General features: G+C 40.4%; 1 protein-coding gene and 1 pseudogene across 1 annotated transcript; one reads left to right on the plus strand and one right to left on the minus strand.

The window, feature by feature from the left end:
* Nucleotides 1-8,656: 8,656 nt before the first annotated feature.
* Nucleotides 8,657-10,057, minus strand: LOC121462865 (spliceosome RNA helicase DDX39B-like). The gene has a single exon (XM_041674831.1). The coding sequence runs from the start codon at nt 10,055-10,057 to the stop codon at nt 8,771-8,773; it is 1,287 nt and encodes a 428-aa protein (XP_041530765.1). The 3' UTR covers nt 8,657-8,770.
* Nucleotides 10,058-12,069: 2,012 nt separating this feature from the next.
* LOC121464873 lies at nt 12,070-12,222 on the plus strand (annotated as a pseudogene).
* The last annotated feature ends 5,729 nt before the right edge of the window (nt 12,223-17,951 follow it).

The following is a 17,951-nucleotide window of genomic DNA, read 5'->3' on the forward strand; positions in this document are numbered from 1 at the left end:
TATTTCACCATCCCTTATGCCCAACTGTTTGAGTAATAGCTGATGAAAAGACTTGAGGGAAATTTGAAGAGTTAAGTCAAGGACAGAATTGTTCTTGTCCAAACTCACCCAGACTTTTCTTCTTAACTGGACACTGGGGTCCAGTGTTGGCCTTTTCATCACTCAACTGAGAAGGCATGCTGCCTTCTATAACTGATCACCCTGGTTATCTTGGCCTCTGCTCAGCAAGAACCCCATACATTTGGTCAGAATCCCCACTTTTCCCTGGGCTACCTCTCAGGAATTTCCTGTCCATGCTCTCTCTGTTACTCCCTTTGCTCTGAATGCCTCCCTTCCTTACTGTGTTCAGAGTTGAGCCCAATTTATCCCTCCTACCATATTGCCTCGGTCTTTGCACCTATTGTAGTATTCCTGAATGAAGTCTGTTTTCGTCTTCTTGAACATGCATTGCAAATACTTATCATTATAATTATTATTTTCTTATTTTTAAGTTTTTCTTTACTCTTAAGAATTTCATAACTGGAGAGATAGCTCAGGGGCTAAGAGCTATGACTGCTCTTCCAAAGATCCTGAGTTCAATTCCCAGCAACCACAGGTGGCTCACAGCCATCTGTGTTATAAGATCTGGTGTTGGGGGCTGCAGACCCCTAACCCCTTAACTTTCTTTGCCTGCCTCAGACCCTATGCCTGCTGGAGTGAACTGAACAAAACAACTTGTTTACCTGTGCCTGCAGCTGCTCTGAGCACGAGACCCTGATGACAGGGCACTGGGTTCTGGTAAGGCTTACAGCTGAATGATTCTGAGAGCTGGTACATGGCTATCAGTTAAGGATCCCTATATAAGCTTCCCAAGAGCACAGTAAAGTTGGCATTCTTGTATCAAGGATGACCCGTGTCCCCGTGTCTCTGTCTCTCTGTGTGCGTGTGTTTTTAAGTCTCCAGCTTAGTTCCCAGCTCACGTACCCATTCTGTAGCACAGGTGCTGCAATCTGGTGCCCTCTTGAGGAAGAGACCTGGTCAGTCGTCCTCATCAACTTAGACCATGAAACTCAATATGGACAAGTTCAACCGAACCATCATATACAGGCTGCCCATGCATGCTTGAACATTGCCAGGGCATAATTTTCATTCAATTTCATACATGAAATGGAATCATGTCTACCCCTATGTCTCCCTCTCCAGCTTCATTCCCATCCCCTAATGTGTTCTCCTCCTAACTTCATGAGTTTTCCTTCTGAGAACGCACCAAGTAAGGTAGCATGTCACATGTGAATGGCTGTGGGATCATCATCTGCAACATGAAAAAATCCATCTATGGCCATTTCCTCAATAGAAAGATGACTCTCCCTGTCCTTGGCAATATTCTCTGTCAATAGCTCTTCATTTGGGGTTGAAACTGGAGATCATCTACCCCATCTATCAGGGAACTTGGGCTTTTTGATCCTGTGTAGGTCTTACATGTAACCACAGTTGAACAGGGAAGCTTTGTTTTACAGTAGACAGTAATCAATCTGGTCAAAGTATTGAGAGTAAAAGATTTGATTGTTCAGTCCTAACTAGGACAACTATACTAACCCTACTTCCTCCAAGTCTCAAGAAATAGCGCAGAAGAGTGGGTACAATAATGTAAGAGCTAGAGGGTGAGGGGAATGCTATGATTCTCGATGTAACATGGCTACTGCAACCAAGTCCTGATTTTACCACTTTATTTTTTTATTTTTTTTTAAATTTATTTATTTATTAAGGATTTCTGCCTCCTCCCCGCAACCGCTTCCCATTTCCCTCCCCCTCCCCCGATCAAGTCCCCCTCCCTCATCTGCTCATGGGAGCACCGGACAGAAATCTCATGGTCCAAATCAGGAGCAGAAGGAGACGGAGCACGAGCAAGGAACTCAGGACCACGAGGGGTGCACCCACACACTGAGACAATGGGGATGTTCTATCGGGAACTCACCAAGGCCAGCTGGCCTAGGTCTAAAAAAGCATGGGATAAATCCGGACTAGCTGAACATAGCGGACAATGAGGAATACTGAGAACTCAAGAACAATCACAGTGGGGTTCTTGATCCTACTGCATGTACTGGCTTTGTGGGAGCTTAGGCAGTTTGGATGCTCATTTTACCACTTTTTTAACCTCAGACAAGTCACTTAAGTTCTCTGCAACTTAGTTTCCTCTTCTTTAAGATGAGCAAAGAAGCCTCTAAGATTCCTCTAGTCTTAGCATAGATGAAATGAACAAAACACTCTGATGAACAGCAAGATCATGCGAAGTCTACCACAGAAATGAGGTGGGCAAAGGCCAAGGTAAATGCAGGAGAAATTTCTTCAGTGTTTTGTCACCGATCACTCTAAGTATATGTCACTAACTCCAAGTCTCTAAGTTTTAGAAAAAGGGTATCAATAAACCTGTCTTAAGGCTGCTATGAGAATTAGATATAGTATTCCACGAAAAGCACATTTGCATATTATGCATGCAACACGCTGTAACTAATGTGGTAACTTGGATGAGATTGAAATTCCAAGTATTAACAACAGGTTGCAGTGGTAGTTCCCTTTCATTCATTCATTTCCAGAGTAGGGATGGGAAAGCATTCATGTCCAATGGGAGTTGGCCATCTCTGGGACTAGTTTTGTTTGTAACAATAGGAAGGTGGTACTGCAGAGGACAGGCAAGAAGTACTACTGAAGAAGTATCACCGAGAAACAGTGGTCAGGGATGCTACTAAATGTTCTACATAGCAGAAGAAGAACGACAACAAAGAATTATCCTGCTCAATAGCAAATCTCCTACTCAAAACTCATCCTACGGGCAGAAGTTGTAGCCCAGTTAGTGGTTTGCTTACTTAAGACTGTACAAAGCCTTGGGTATGTTCCCTAGCAAGGAATAAAGTCTGGTCGATTTCCATAATCCTAGCACTCAGAAAGTAGAGACAGGAAGATCTATGTGTGCCACCATCCTCAAGCTACAAAGCAAGTGTGAGGCCAGCCTGAGCTGAGCTACTACTTGAGACCATGTCAAAAGAAAAAAAAATCCTGAATAATGACTGGGTTTTCCCAAGGAATAAGACAGGTTCTTTCTAAACAGACCACTCATATTCACATAGCTGAATAATTACACTGTCAAATCTGAATCATGCTCATTGAACAACTTGTCTCCAAGGACGTGTTTGCAGAGCCAAGGCTCCCAGACACCCACAACAAGAGATATGCCTCACGAGGCATGATACCTGGTCAGTGAGCAAACACTTTTAAAAGAGGTAACTGGAAGGTAAATTTATTACAGCAGACGTTCTGTTCCCATACCTTTGGGTCATTATCAAGAATTATTTTTTTGTTTGTTTTATTTTTTGAGATGCCTCAAGTACCTCAGGCTGGCCTGACAATTGCAAAGCACCTGGAGGGTGACCTCATACATAGATCTTCCTGCCTCTACCTCCTTAGTGCTTGGATTATAGATGTACCAATACACCAGCCTTTATTAGACATCAGTGGGATACACAAAACATCTTCCCTCAGAGATTTTTATTACCAAGCTCTTGCTACTAGAATTTGGATAGAGAATACACAAATAAAGGTCCCCTAAACATATGTGCAAATAAATACCCTTTGAAAAGTTCAGCTGTCTTTATCGTAAGGAAGAAAAGCCAGTTCATTGAAAGGCCCATTGTGGTTAAGTAGGTGGCGGGAGTTGGAAATGGTACGCGTGAAGAATATCTCGATGTGTCATCTGTCGTATGCTGTTAGCTCATGAGATCTGTGTGTGCTCCATTTCCAAGCACACAGTTAGGATGTAACCATGAAGATTAACCTTTTGGAAATCTGCTAATCCAAAGCAGGGCTAGGAACACCCAAAGGAGGGGACTGAAATGTCTGCTGTAATAGATATTCCTCTCAGTTGCCTCCTTAAAAAGCGTTTGCTCACTAACTGGGTACCACACGTTGGGAGGCATGACTGTTGCTGTGTGTGTCTGGGAGCCTCAACTCTGCAAACACGTCTTTTGAAGCAAGGCGTCCAGTGAATCTGATTCAGTTAAGTCTTTCAGTGGGCTGAGAGTCTCACTCTGACTTGTTCTGCTCCTGAGACGTGACAAACAGATTCAGAAACAAGAAACACTTATTTCACATTTAAATAACAATGCTTTGTTCAAAAGGAAAAAGGCTCCTTTAAACTCATTGATATTATTTCTCACCATAACCCATGCGGGAGATGCCACAATACATGCTGAAGTGAAGCTGAAACGAATAATAATGCTTTAAAGAGAGAGGATTGAAAGCATCACCTTTAAGTTATTTAAGCTCAGACCCTGAAGCCTGGAAGTGCAACTGTTGCCCTCTCTACACTTTCTCTGCAAATCTGGTATTTTCATATTGTGTGCAATGCCAATATGTTCTCCAAAAGACTCTGCACAGCACAGATCTGGCAGGGGTGGGGAGTTGGGGGTGGTATTACAAGGCTTGGCTATGTGGATGTGTTTTGCCTTGTTCATACATTTTCTTCCCTGAGACTGTGTTAAGGTTTTGGAATTCTGAAAATCTCTGACATGATCAGGGTGTCTTCTCTTTGCCTCTTGAAAAGCTGTAAGGGCACAGGCAGGGGTTCTCTCTGCTGAGATAAGAGCCCACCAGTGCACTAGCACAGTGGTGGTGAAGCCCTCTAAAACACAGGGCTCAAGCATAATGGCTTTCAGGTGAAAAGAGGTCACTGTTCCTGAGAGCCCAGTGAGGTGGCATTGATAACACCTACAGAAACCTAAGTTTTGTAGGTCAGTAATTATAGTCTCTTTGTAAGAAAGTTCACGTAGATTATATCCCAGGTTTTCTCTGTGTCTGAATACAAGTTTTGGCACTTTGAAAAATAGTGTGAAATCTGTCAAGTCACCAGGGGACCAATTCTTAAATTACTACCACAATGAACTAAATGGTACCTCACAGGATTTACCCTATGTTAAAAATTGTTCTTGTAATTAAAGGACAAAATCATTTGACAAAAACCTTAAGAATAATTTAAGTTCTAAAAGAATTCAACTATTTGGGGGCTTATTTTTTGTCCATGCACTTCCCCTAAGACCAAAATGAACTCTAAAATTTTCTAATTAAGTATTTATTACAAGAAAGTCTTTAAAAGTATTGTTCTCATTTCATTGCCGACCACACACTTGAGTACACACCACACACACACACATGCACACACACACGTGCACAATCTTTATAGAGTTCATGTCTGGTGTTTCTGATAAACGACAATCGTAGCTTCAGAAACTGGCTTTTTGGAATGATTCAGGTAGGAGCTGCTTTTACAGATCCATAGATTATTGCTATTCAGGACATAATCTTTGAGTTCAGAAAAGTAATGGCTTCAGGCAAAACCACAAAGAAATTATTTTCTAAACTCTGGCAATGGTTAGAATGGAGGATGGAGGCTTTCAGTAGTTCTTGTTTTAGAGGAAGTTAGACAAACTACCAAGGAGATTTCCATAAGCCATTGAAGCTTCCACAGGCTGGACTAGCTTAATCTAGGTTTAAGGTCAAACAATGTTTCATAATTTTTTCATGCTTCTCTAAGGAGAGTCATTCCTCTACCCTGTCTTTTCATTGGTCCATGTTCCTCATAATGAATGCCATAACTGAATAAGCCATTTTAAAAATACACAAAGCTCTGTGAATAGCCGGTCTGAGATTATATCTAAAATGCATATTAGTCTCAGTCCTAATCTGTGTTATTTACCAGCCATAATGTTTTGTCACCCCTTTAATGGAAGACACTCACCAGCAAAACAGGAAATCTATCAAATGCCCCAAAAGGTTCTTTCTCAACATGAATATTCCTATGACCTGTGTGGGTCCTGTTGAGTCTATCACCTTGATTAGGAACGGATGCTGCTGTAAAACAACAGACAAACACATGCAATAGTTCTCTCAAAAATTTTATTAGATCACTTAGACATAAACACCTAAAGATAAATATGGGGTTAGGTTAATAAAATATAAAAACACAGAACAATTCAGAAATAGCTTATTCTTGCAACATGCTTTATCTTCTGGAAATAGAAGCAACAAACATTGCCAAAAAATGATTGGAAATTAACTATAAATTCTGTGACCTAATTCAAATAAAAATTATGAGAAAATAGGCACTGTTCCATATGTTCAAGACTGGTAATATTGAGGTGTTCAGTTTTATACATGTATATATTGAAAGACCCCAGTTTAGCTGCTGAAATGCCATTTTGCAAAGCCTTCACACAAATAAATGTAAGTTCAAGGTAAAGTCAGTACTCCTAGGTGGTCAAACAGGATATCTGTGGTCAGATACCAGGCCTAGGAGGGGAACGAACAGTTCTGGGAAAAACTACATGTACCCTAGATAGGGCCAAGTCTGCTATTATTATCAGACCTTCATGTCTCCGGGGAACTTGTCCCCTAAATGAACCCATCGCCTCATTCGAACTGACCAATGAGATCCCTGTAACCATGCATTGCTTCTGCTTTTGCCACCCTTTTCCTATAAAAAGACCTTCTCCCAGCCTGCAGGCGCACAAGTCCTCCGAAAGGATTTTGCTGCCCACAGGTACCTGTGCCCACCCAATAAACCTCTTGCTAATTACAGCCTGTGGTCTCGACTGTTCCTTGGGTTAGGGGTCTCCTCCTGAGGGAAGGGCCACTCTGAGGGTCTTTCAATATATGTAATTATTAATACATATTACAAAAGACATCATATATAGACATATATGATGAGAAAAGAAATTACTATAATTTATTTTAATCAGTGTTTTCTTCTCTTGTACATACAAGGACACAAAATATTCAAACTCATACAGTTCTATAAAAATATCTAGCATTTGATATATTGTCCAATAGCAAATTACATGCAAAATACTGTGTAAAGCTAACCAAACAAAATAATGCATTTTAAAGTTCTGATTAAACAACGACACACATGACCCAAGCATAGAGTTTCTTCTTACGCCTTCTTGGGATGCCAGTGGGACACAGCACAGACTCTCTCTACTGAGATAAGAGCCGGGCAGAGCACTGGCAGAGTGAAGATAAAACCTTTGTAAAACACAGGGCTCTGAGCTTAGACATAAGGGTTTGAAGGTGAACAGAAGTCACTGCTCCTGAGAGCTCAGTGAGGTAGTGTTGGCAAGGTCTATGGACCTCTCAGCTTTGTAATATGTTAGTATTTATACTTTCTGTGAGAAGTAGCTGGTTAAAGTCTATGTAGTTGACAGCCCAGATGTTTTTTTCTTTTGTCAGAGTAAACTTAACTGGCCAGAATAGAGATGGTTGTAAGGTTACATATCAGTGTATTACACAATCATGTCACTGGGATAGATGTCTATCCAAAACTAAGCATTATTAAAACCGGGGGATATTAGTGGGACAATAAAATGAATAGGGTGTAAGCATGTTGAGATTGAGCTATCAAGTACTTGAGTGACATTAGTGACAAGACATCTAACAGGGGAAGTTTGAAATGTATTCTAGTATGAGAAAGATTTAAAGAGAGAATAGAGATCAATGCCAACATTCCTACATAGGATTCATCTGTTTTAGAACCTTTTAAATATATCTTAGCTCTGTCACATGTAACACCCCACCTTCTTTATCTTGAAGAAAATTTGAAGGGGTTAGAGATATTGCTTCATGGATTATAGCTCTTGATAAACATCCATGAAGACTTGCAATCCCAGCAGCCTTGTAATACAGCAGGCATGGTCTCATAGGCACCTGAAATCCCAGCATCCTTGTAATAAGATGGGCATGGTCCCATAGGCACCTGCAATCACAGCATCCTTGTAATAAACTGGGCATGGTCTCATGGGCACCTACAATCCCAACATCCTTGTAACAAGCTGGGCGTGGCCTCATAGGCACCTACAATCCCAGTATCCTTATAATATGTGCTGGGTGTGGTCTCATAGGCACCTGCAATCCCAGCATCCTTGTAATAAGATGGGCATGGTCTCATGGGCACCTACAATCCCAACATCCTTGTAACAAGCTGGGTGTGGTCTCATAGGCACCTGCAATCCTAGCACTGAGGAAAGCCAAGAGAAGTGGATAGCTGCAGCTTGCTGGCTGCCATATGCATAGCCAAATCCAAGCTCCAGATTCAGGAAGAAACCCTGCTTCACGGAATAAAGTCAAGAGTGATAGAGGAGGACACCAGACACCCTCCTCAAAACTCTGCACACAGTTATGGGCACCTGTGCACATATGCGCACACCACACACACACAGAGATACAAATCTTAAATTTTGTGCTCTTGAAAAAAATATTTTGAAACTTTAAAAAGGTGTGAAATAATCAAGGAGAAATGTTATATCTTACAAAAAGATTGTCTCCATTTACCAATGCTGTAGGAAGTGAGAGGCAGTAATAATTTAAAGATGAGAAGCATTTTCATACCTGGTCTTGGTATGGATTTGTCTCATTGGAGTACTCTTGAAAATACTAGAACTGGACTTACACAGCTGCAAACGTGCCACAGAAGCTAATTTTTTTTCAGGGATAAAAAGACATCTAAGGTATCTGGCATAGATTTCTTTCTTTTTTTTTTTGCAGTTTCATACTTAGTTTTGTTAAAAACAAACAAACAACAACTCTGATAAATCAGGAACAGGTGCAGGAGTGGTGGTGACAGAGGGAAGCATGGGCAGGATAGGGTGAGGGCTGGCAGGGGCGGGGGACAGTGGTGTCTCCACCCTGATCCCTGGTGTCCTCTTCTAACTCAAGAGACGGCCACACTCCAGACTGGGTGATTTCTCTACTGCGTCTGCTCAATATAGGAGGAGATGTCAATCTCATCAGGTAGTTCACTGATGTTCACCTCAAAGTGGTCCTGCACGTCATTGAGGATCTTAGCATCATTCTCATCTGACACAAATGTGATAGCCAAGCCCTTGGTGCCAAACCGGCCTGCCCTGGCCACCTGGTGCAGGTAGGTGTCCGAGTCCTCTGGCATGTCATAGTTGAAGGCGATGTTCACACGTTCAATGTCCATGCCTCGGCCAAACAGGTTGGTAGCCACAAGAATCCGCCGCTGGAAATCCTCGAACTGCTGATACCGAGAGGGCCTCTCCTCCTGGGGCATCCCACGGTGGATCGCAATGGCTGGGAAGTTCTGCTCCACTAGAAGCTGGGCCAGGGCAATGCAGCACTGCACGGACTTCTCAAAGATCACCACCTGGTTGAACTCGAGGACATCGAGAAGATCAAAAAACTTCCGGTTCTTCTCATTGTCCTTCAATTTCACGTAGTATTGCTGCAACCCGTGCAGCGTCAACTTGGTCTCGTCATCCACGAAGATCTCCATAGGATCTTCCATGAACTTGTGGCAGACTGGCCGGATCTCTTTGCTCAAGGTGGCATTGAACATCATGACCTGCTTCTCATGGGGGGTCATGCGAAAGATTTCCTGGACATCCCGACGCATGTCGAGCTGTTCAAGCATCTTGTCACACTCGTCCAAGATAAAGTGTTTAATGTGCTTGAGGTTCAGGCTCTTATTTCGAGCCAGGGCTAGAATTCGGCCGGGAGTCCCCACGACGATGTGTGGGCAGTTCTTCTTCAGCACCTCTTCATCCTTCTTGATAGACAGACCGCCAAAAAACACTGCCACCTTGGCGTTCGGCATGTACTTTGAGAAGCGCTCGTACTCCTTGCTGATCTGAAAGGCCAACTCCCTAGTGTGACACATCACCAGCACAGACACCTGCCCAGTGATTGGCTCCAGCTGCTGCAGTGTGGCCAGGACAAACACTGCTGTCTTCCCCATGCCCGACTTGGCCTGGCACAGGACATCCATCCCCAGAATGGCCTGAGGGATGCATTCGTGCTGAACTTCTGATGGATGCTCAAAGCCACAGTCTACAATGGCCCGGAGCAGCTCTGGCTTGAGCAGGAAGTCTCGGAAGCCGGAGCTGTGGATGGAGACGTAGGAGTCCTTGACGTCTTTCTTGGCAGGTGCTTCGGTGCCATCTCCCCCAGCCACTGTCTCCACTTCATCATCTTCGTAGTCTAAGAGCTCGTTGTCAACGTCATTCTCTGCCATAACTAAGCACTGCGAGCGCGTATGGCGGCGGAAGCCCGGACCTGGCATAAATTTCTTATTTACAGATTTAAAAAACAGAAATTGACTTGAATCAATATGAATGTTTGCTCTAAGCTCACACAGGAAGTTAATGGGGACAGGTAGGCTTGAGGGTGGGGTCTTCTGGATTGTATGGCTGTGTGTGTCTCATCTTTACTATTGGTGTGGTATTGACCATAAGTATGTTCTTTGTTTTCTTTTTGTTTCTACTTATTTTATATTAACTGAGAAAGTTGTATTTATGTATTTCAATATTCATGTATATGTAGTATGTATTTAGGCATATATATAAAACATATGTGTTACATAGTATATATATATCAGTCATTTTAAAAAGAGACTATGTTGAGAGAGAGCAAGCAGAAGGTATAGAAATAATTGGAAGGAGAAGAGGAAAGGGAGAAAATTATATAATCACAATTTCAAAAAACAAAACAATTATAGAAAGAAATATATATGATTTTCAAAGCATGCTACTATCTTAGGAGTATGACAGCAACTCTCTTATTCAATGTAATCAAGGAAGGTCACCAAAATGCCAGTGAATTAGAAATTCGACTCATTCAAACATAAAATCACTAAGTGCTTTTTTCAACCAAAATATACATCTTCATAAATGAATTTACATGTAGGGCAAAGGCTTTTTCTCTGAGCTTGTTCCCCGACTGGGCTTTCATTCATCTTTCTACAACCACTCACCTGTAGGGATGGCCCCCTTTGAACCAGAGGGGACAGACTGAAGACTACTAAGAGTCAGTGTAAGTCCAGGATTCTTTCTGCTTCTCATAGATCTCAAATCTGTAGACACTGCCTCACAGTTTCTTACAAACAATAAAATTATATAACACGTATAGTTTATTTTTTATTGATTTTTATTGAGCTCTACATTTTTCTCTGCTCCCCTCCCTGCCTCTCCTCTCCCCTTCAACCCTCTCCCAAGGTCCCCATGCTCCCAATTTACTCAAGAGATCTTGTCTTTTGCACTTATAGTTTATAAGCAATAGATATTTATTTTGCATGGTTCTGAAGGATGATAAGCCCAAGGCAAAAGAACTGAGAAGCTCTGTGTCTAGTGTGTGTCCACTTACTGATTCACAGATGGCATCTTCTATCTGTATGTCAATACGGGAGAAATAAGTTAGCTTTTAGGACCTTTTCCTTTTAATAAAATACTGAACAATCAGTTCCTCCACCATTGTTGACTGGGGTTTCTGTCCTGCCCATTTTCCGCAATCTTTAAGTCCCAAAGAAATCACACAGAGGTCTACATTAGTTATAAACTGATTGGCCCATTAGCTCAGGCTTCTTATTAACTCTTAGATTAGCCCATTCTTCTTGTCTATGCTAGCCATGTGACTCAGTACCTTATTCAGTGAGGCAGTCACATCTTGCTTCTTCTGTGACTGGGTCAGGACTGCCAACTAGGACTTCCTTCTTCCCAGAATTCTCCTGTTCTCATTGACCCGCATCTACTTCCTGTCTGGTTGTCCCACCTATACTTCCTGTCTGGCTACTGGACAATCAGCATTTCTTTAAAATATAATACAGACCATTGTCCCACAGCAACACCATGGTCAAATCCCCTCTCTGAAGCTCCATTTCTTAACAGAATCATGCTGATTGTTAAGCTTACACAGATGACAATTTTTGAAACCCAGACATCCGCAGAATAGCACACTTGGACTTTGAAAATATTCAATTTTTAAATCATGCTAATTCTTCTGATATATCTTAATTTTTAAATATTTTTGTTATATGCACATGAGTGTAGATATGTACACATATAAGGGAGTACCCACAGAACCTCAAAGTGGGTATTGGATCCCCTGGATCCAGAACTAGAGGTGGTTGTTAACCATCTGATAAGGATGTTAGGAACCAAATTCCAGTCCTCTGGAAGGGCATTTTGTGTTCATAACAACTGAGACATCTCTCCAGCCCTTTGACTTAATTTTTATAAGAAAATTATTCTAATACTAAACAGGCAGAGGAGATATGATTATGTAGGTAATTTTCCCAGACCAGGGCTTACCCATTGTATCCCAGAATATGCTGACACATGGTTGATGTGGGAAACTCAACTATATAATTTGTGCTAGTGGAAGGACCGCATTCAAGGCCTCCCAGAAAGAAAAAAAGGTAGAAAGAAAGGCAGAGAGAAGGAGGGAAGGAGGAAGGGGGAGAGGGGGAGGGAGGGAGGGAACAAAGGAGGAAGGAGGGAAGGAAGGAAGGAAGGAAGGAAGGAAGGAAGGACGAGAGTAGGTAAGGGAAGATTATTCTATGAAAGTTTTATTTCATCAAATTCTGTTCAACTTAATGAAAGCACATAATTGAATTAATAGCAAGAGCTGGGTTAATCATGTTGGGTTCAAATAACCCTGACTTTCAATATGATGAAACTTGAACTCACAGAAGAAAAAGTGATCATGTTCCTGAAGAGCTGTCAGTGTGTCAGCTTGTTCCTGGACTTGTCAATGATCCCTGAACATGCCAGTGCAATTTACTGATGGAGTTGAAAAACCTGTAATCACTTCAATTCAAGTGGTCAAAAAAGTTCTAATGTAAGCCAACAGAGGGCTGGAGAGATGGCTCAGAGGTTAAGAGCACTGACTGCTCTTCCGGAGGTCCTGAGTTAGATTCCCAGCAACCACATGGTGGCTCACAACCATCTGTAATGAGATCTGGTGCCCTCTTCTGGCCTGAAGGCATACATGGAGGCTGAACACTGTGTACACAATAAATAAACAAATCTTTAAAAAAAAAAAAAAGAAAGCCCACAGAACAATGCCAACACACTTATTAAAAACACCACGAAATAGGTAGCTATTGATACCCAACCTAGGAATTCAACTCCTCCTGAAATCTTGTCAGAAAATAGACATTTGTAAATAAAAGGGACCTTTTTTGTCTATTTTTTGTATTGACACTAATAGTTAACATTTATTTCCTATTAACTAAAATTAATAAAACTGCAAATGATTAAATTAAATACTGTATTAAATATTAAGAGATATATTCTAGACTTATATGAAATACAATCTCTATCATATAAAAAGAAATCCTTTTTACTTTCAGTGATAAATCTATTAAATCAAATGAGACATTGAACATTTTGTTATGAAATGGGCTTTGTGTTAAGTGATTTTTATTACTATACTAGCTAAACATTCTGAGCACATGTAGAGTGAGCTAATCTAAACTGTGGTGGTTGTGTTGGTCAGGAAGATTAAAGACAGATTCAACATACTATATTTTGAACTTATAATGAGTTCATTGGGCATAACTGACTTAATCATAGGTTGGGAGTTCAGGAAGTACCTGTGCTCAGAGGACAGATGGTCCTGGATCTCCCAACCCAATTTTATTTGGTACTATATGCCTTTCTAATAGATATAAAGATTTATTTTAGTATATATGAAGTGATACCTCATTTTCTATTTTTTTCAGTTGACTCTCTTCCCTTATCTCTTTCTTTTGAAAATAGTTTTTTTCTCACATAATATATCCTGTTTATGGTTTCCCCTCTCTCTACTCATCCCAGTTCCTCCCCACTCCCTCTCTCAGCCAGATCCAACTCCCTTCTGTCTCTCATTAGGAAACAAGCAGGCTCCTAAGGGATAATAATTCAATGTAACACAATACAACATGATAAAAAACCAAACTTAACACATGAGAATTGGGCAAAACAAACAAACTGAACGAAAAGAGCCCAAGAGAAGACACAAGGAAAAGAGATGCACTTGTTTGCACACTCAGAAATCCTATAGAACACTAAACTGGAAGTCATAATATATATGCAAAGGACGTGTATGGTAAAAAAGAGGGAAGGAAAATATAGGAATAAAATAAAAATAATAGGATAAAATTAAAAAAAAAACAAAATTGTATTAGGGTGTCTCTTGCTGTGAAGAGACATCATGATCATGGCAACTCTTACAAGGGAAAATAATTGGTGCTGGTTTCCAGTTTTGGAGGTTTAGTCCATTATCATCATGGCAGGAAATATAGTAACATTTAGGCACATATGGTGCTGGAGAAGTAGATGAGAGTTCTGCAAAATAATCTGCAGGCAGCAAAGAGTGAACTGATACACTGGGAATGGCTTGAGCATATATAACCTCAAAGTCCACCTCCACAGTGTCACACCTCCTCCAACAAGGACCCACCTCCTAAGGGTGCCAGTCCCTATGGGCCAAGCATCCAAACAGATGAGTCAAACAGGGGGCCAAAGCTACTCAAACCACCACAGTTAGTCCAATTTCAAAGTTCCTGCAATCTCTCAGAGTCTCAACAATGTTTAAAAGTCCAAAGTCTCTTCTGAGATTCATGCAATCGCCTAACTGTAATCACATATAAAAATAAAATTTAAAAAGTAGATCACATACTTCAAACATATAATGGCACAGAATATACATTACCATTCCAAAATGAAGGAAAGGGAGGATAGTGAAGAAGTACTGGACCACACCACTTCTGTCTTAGGGTTTCTATTGCTTTGAAGAGACAGCATGATCACAGCAAATCTTCTAAAGGAAAGCATTAATTGGTACTGGCTTACAGCACCATGCAGAAAGGGAGAGTGCTGGAGAAGGAGCTGGAGATGTACATCTTAATTTTCAAACAACAGAGAGTGAACTGATACACTGGGTGTGACTTGAGCATATATGAACTCAAAGCTCACCTCACAGTGACACACTTCCTCTAACAAGGTCACACCTACTCCAACAAGGACAAACCTCTAGAAACGTCACACCTACTCCATCAAGGACACACTTCTTAATAGTGTTCCAGTCCCTATGGGCCAAGAATTCAAATACATGAGTCTATAGGGACCATATCTATTCAAATCATCACAAAAATTAAAAAAGGAAAAGCTGTGATGTATCTTTATAAGAAAAAAAAATCCCCAAATATGCCAGTGAGTTTGTAGAGAAATCTTTTTTATTTAGTAACTGATTTCTAATTTTTAGCATATCAAGTTTAAAAAACCAAATTCTTTATTATTCTAAGGTGAACAGTCCCACAACATTTTAATATCATTTTTGAAATTTTGAATGTATCTTTAAGGTCCCTGACATCTTGTAATTGCAGTGTACCAGATGGTGGTCAGAGCACAATGACACTGTCTGCACATTTGTCCCCCTGAGGTACCTACATCAAAATTCAGAAGTGACAGCAACTTGAAAGTGGATTGCAGAATCAATAGCACATTGCTCTTTTGAGGAATGTGCTATCACATGTGCTCTGCATATCACAGAAGGCACTTTTGTGTGGGAAAACACATGCATAGGCAGCTTAGAAGTAATATATGAGACTCCGAACTTCCAAACCTTTGCCAGTACATTTTACTCATATTTTGGCTTTTAATGATACGCAGGAATGATGTGTGTTTAAAAATCATATCTCCAATCTAAAACCTATGTATCCATTTTAAGTACTTATTTTCACCTGTTTAATACATTATTGTAAATCTTACCAATGAGAAATGGGCAATAGCTGCTAGTAGTGGTGCAACCTTTTAATCCCAACACTTGTGAGGCAGAAACAGGCAGAAATCTGTGAGTTTGAGGCCAGCTTGGTCTATAGAGCAAGTTCCAAGACAGGCTCCAAAGCTACAGAGAAGCCTTTTCTTGGAAAAACAAACAAGCAATAAAAAAGAAAGAAAAAAGAAGAAGAAAGAAAATATAGAAATGGAAAGATAACTATCGTACTGCTATGTATATGATCAAATGAGATGTACTCATTATATTAAAATGTTACATACACTCCTATATCTATGACAGTATCATTCATAATACATAACCCACAGAATCAAACAAGGTATTCATCAATAAATGATAAACAGAGAAAGTCCGGCATATATGCAAAATCAAATATTATTCTACCTTGAAAATACAAAATTCTGACATTGTCAGCAACATGGATAGAAATGGAAGGCATTGTTTAGGGAAACAAGTCAGAAGACATTGTAAAGCAAACAATACAGATCCTCACTCGATTCTGGAAATAGGTAGTTGGCCTCAAAGAAGAAAAGAATAATAGTTGCTATCAAAGGACAGAGAGGTAGAAGAATTGGAAGAAGTAAGGTAAGAGGCCCCAAAGCAGAGGTGGGCAACAAAGAATTAGCTCTTGTTTTTCATGGCACAATAGGGTAACTATTGACCACAGCACCTGTATACTTCAAAATGACCAAAGAATGAATGTTCCCAATACATAAAAAAGATTTTAAGTTTGAGGAAACAGAAACCCTACAGCCTTGATATGATCATCACACATATACACGTATCTATTTTTATATTGTCCTTCATTAAGATTTACAGATATTATTGCGAACAAAGTTTGAGGTAAGGAATACAGTACTGGAGAAATTTAAAAACCACTATGGTCAGTATATGCAAAAGGGCTCTTCCATAGGTATCACTTAACTAGTACCATGATTTCTAACAATGAAGGAATAATTGGCTCTAAATCAGTGCTCCTGTCATGAATAAGCCTATACAACAACTGTGTTCAGAGACTGTCCACACACAGTGCAAGATCCTGATCAAAAAAGCTTCGGAGCCTCAGACCCTGCCAGCTGTCTACCCCTCTGGTGAAGATGGATTTCTGTTTGGACTAAAGTTCACTTCATGATATTCAGAATTTGTCTTCACTAAATAATCAGAGTGGAGACACATAAAGTACATGAAATATATGATTAAAAGGACTCCAGAATAGATCACATGGAGATGAGACTCAAAGAGTTTGAACCAGGCTCCTCATGAATGTGTAGCTAAGGACTGTGCTCTGTATGGCCATGTAAGATGTCATACAGCATACAGGTGCTATAAGGTACAAGGTGTAACATTAGTGACTAAGTTTCACATGTTAAAATGTTAATACCTTGGATAGTCTCCAGGAAAATAAAACACTGCTTTTGAAAGAGTGATGTCTGACTCCAGACACAGACAGCAAAGTCAGATGCAGGAGCTTAACAAAATCTACAAGAAGATAGAGTTCAGAAGTTCAATTCCATCAAATTACAAGGTCTGGAAAATGCTTTGGTTGTCCAGACATCTCCCTAATAAAAACTATACCTAAGACTAAAGTTATAGAAGATAGGGATAACAGAACGACATACAAATAGTTTTCAGATAAACCCAGTAATCTTCAGAGGCTTTGTAATGCATTATCCAAAATGATTGCTATATATTCACGTCTGTACAAAAACGTGAAAATGTGAGTCATATTCAGTAAAAAAAAAAAGCTATTAAAAAAACATACTCTAGATGGTCCATATGTTTAGCAAACATAGATCTGAAAGAATCTATTGTGTGTGTGTGTGTGTGTGTGTGTGTGTGTGTGTTCAGAGAGCTACAGAAAAGTATGTTCTAGAAAGGGAAGAAATGGGAAAGGAAGAAAAGGGGAAGGAGGGGAGGGAGGGGAGAGGAGCAGAGAAGGAAAGGGAAGAAGGGAAGGGAAGGGAAGGGAAGGGAAGGGAAGGGAAGGGAAGGGAAGGGAAGGGAAAGAAAGGGGAGAAGAAAAGAGAAAGAAAGGGAAGAAGGGAAGGGATGAGTGGTTGTAATAAAACAAAACAATGGATTGCACAGCATATGCAATGTTGCTGTGGGATAATGCTCTTGTACCCTGTAAAGATTTATCACTTGTATTGGTTTAGTAAAATGCTGATTGGCCAGTAGTCAGACAGAAAGTATAGGTGGGGCTGGGAAGAGGTAAAGCTCAGTCTGCAGTTGCTACCCAGACACAAAGGAAGCAAGATGAAAATATTGCACTGGGAAAAGGTACTAATCTATGTAGCTAAACAGAGATAAGTATTATGGGTTAATTTAAGTTGTAAGAGCTTGTTAGTAATAAA

The sequence above is a fragment of the Microtus oregoni genome, unplaced genomic scaffold (assembly GCF_018167655.1).
Source record: "Microtus oregoni isolate MIOR12 unplaced genomic scaffold, Mior012 000001F_ref0000356, whole genome shotgun sequence".
NCBI classification, from domain to species: Eukaryota; Metazoa; Chordata; class Mammalia; order Rodentia; family Cricetidae; genus Microtus; species Microtus oregoni.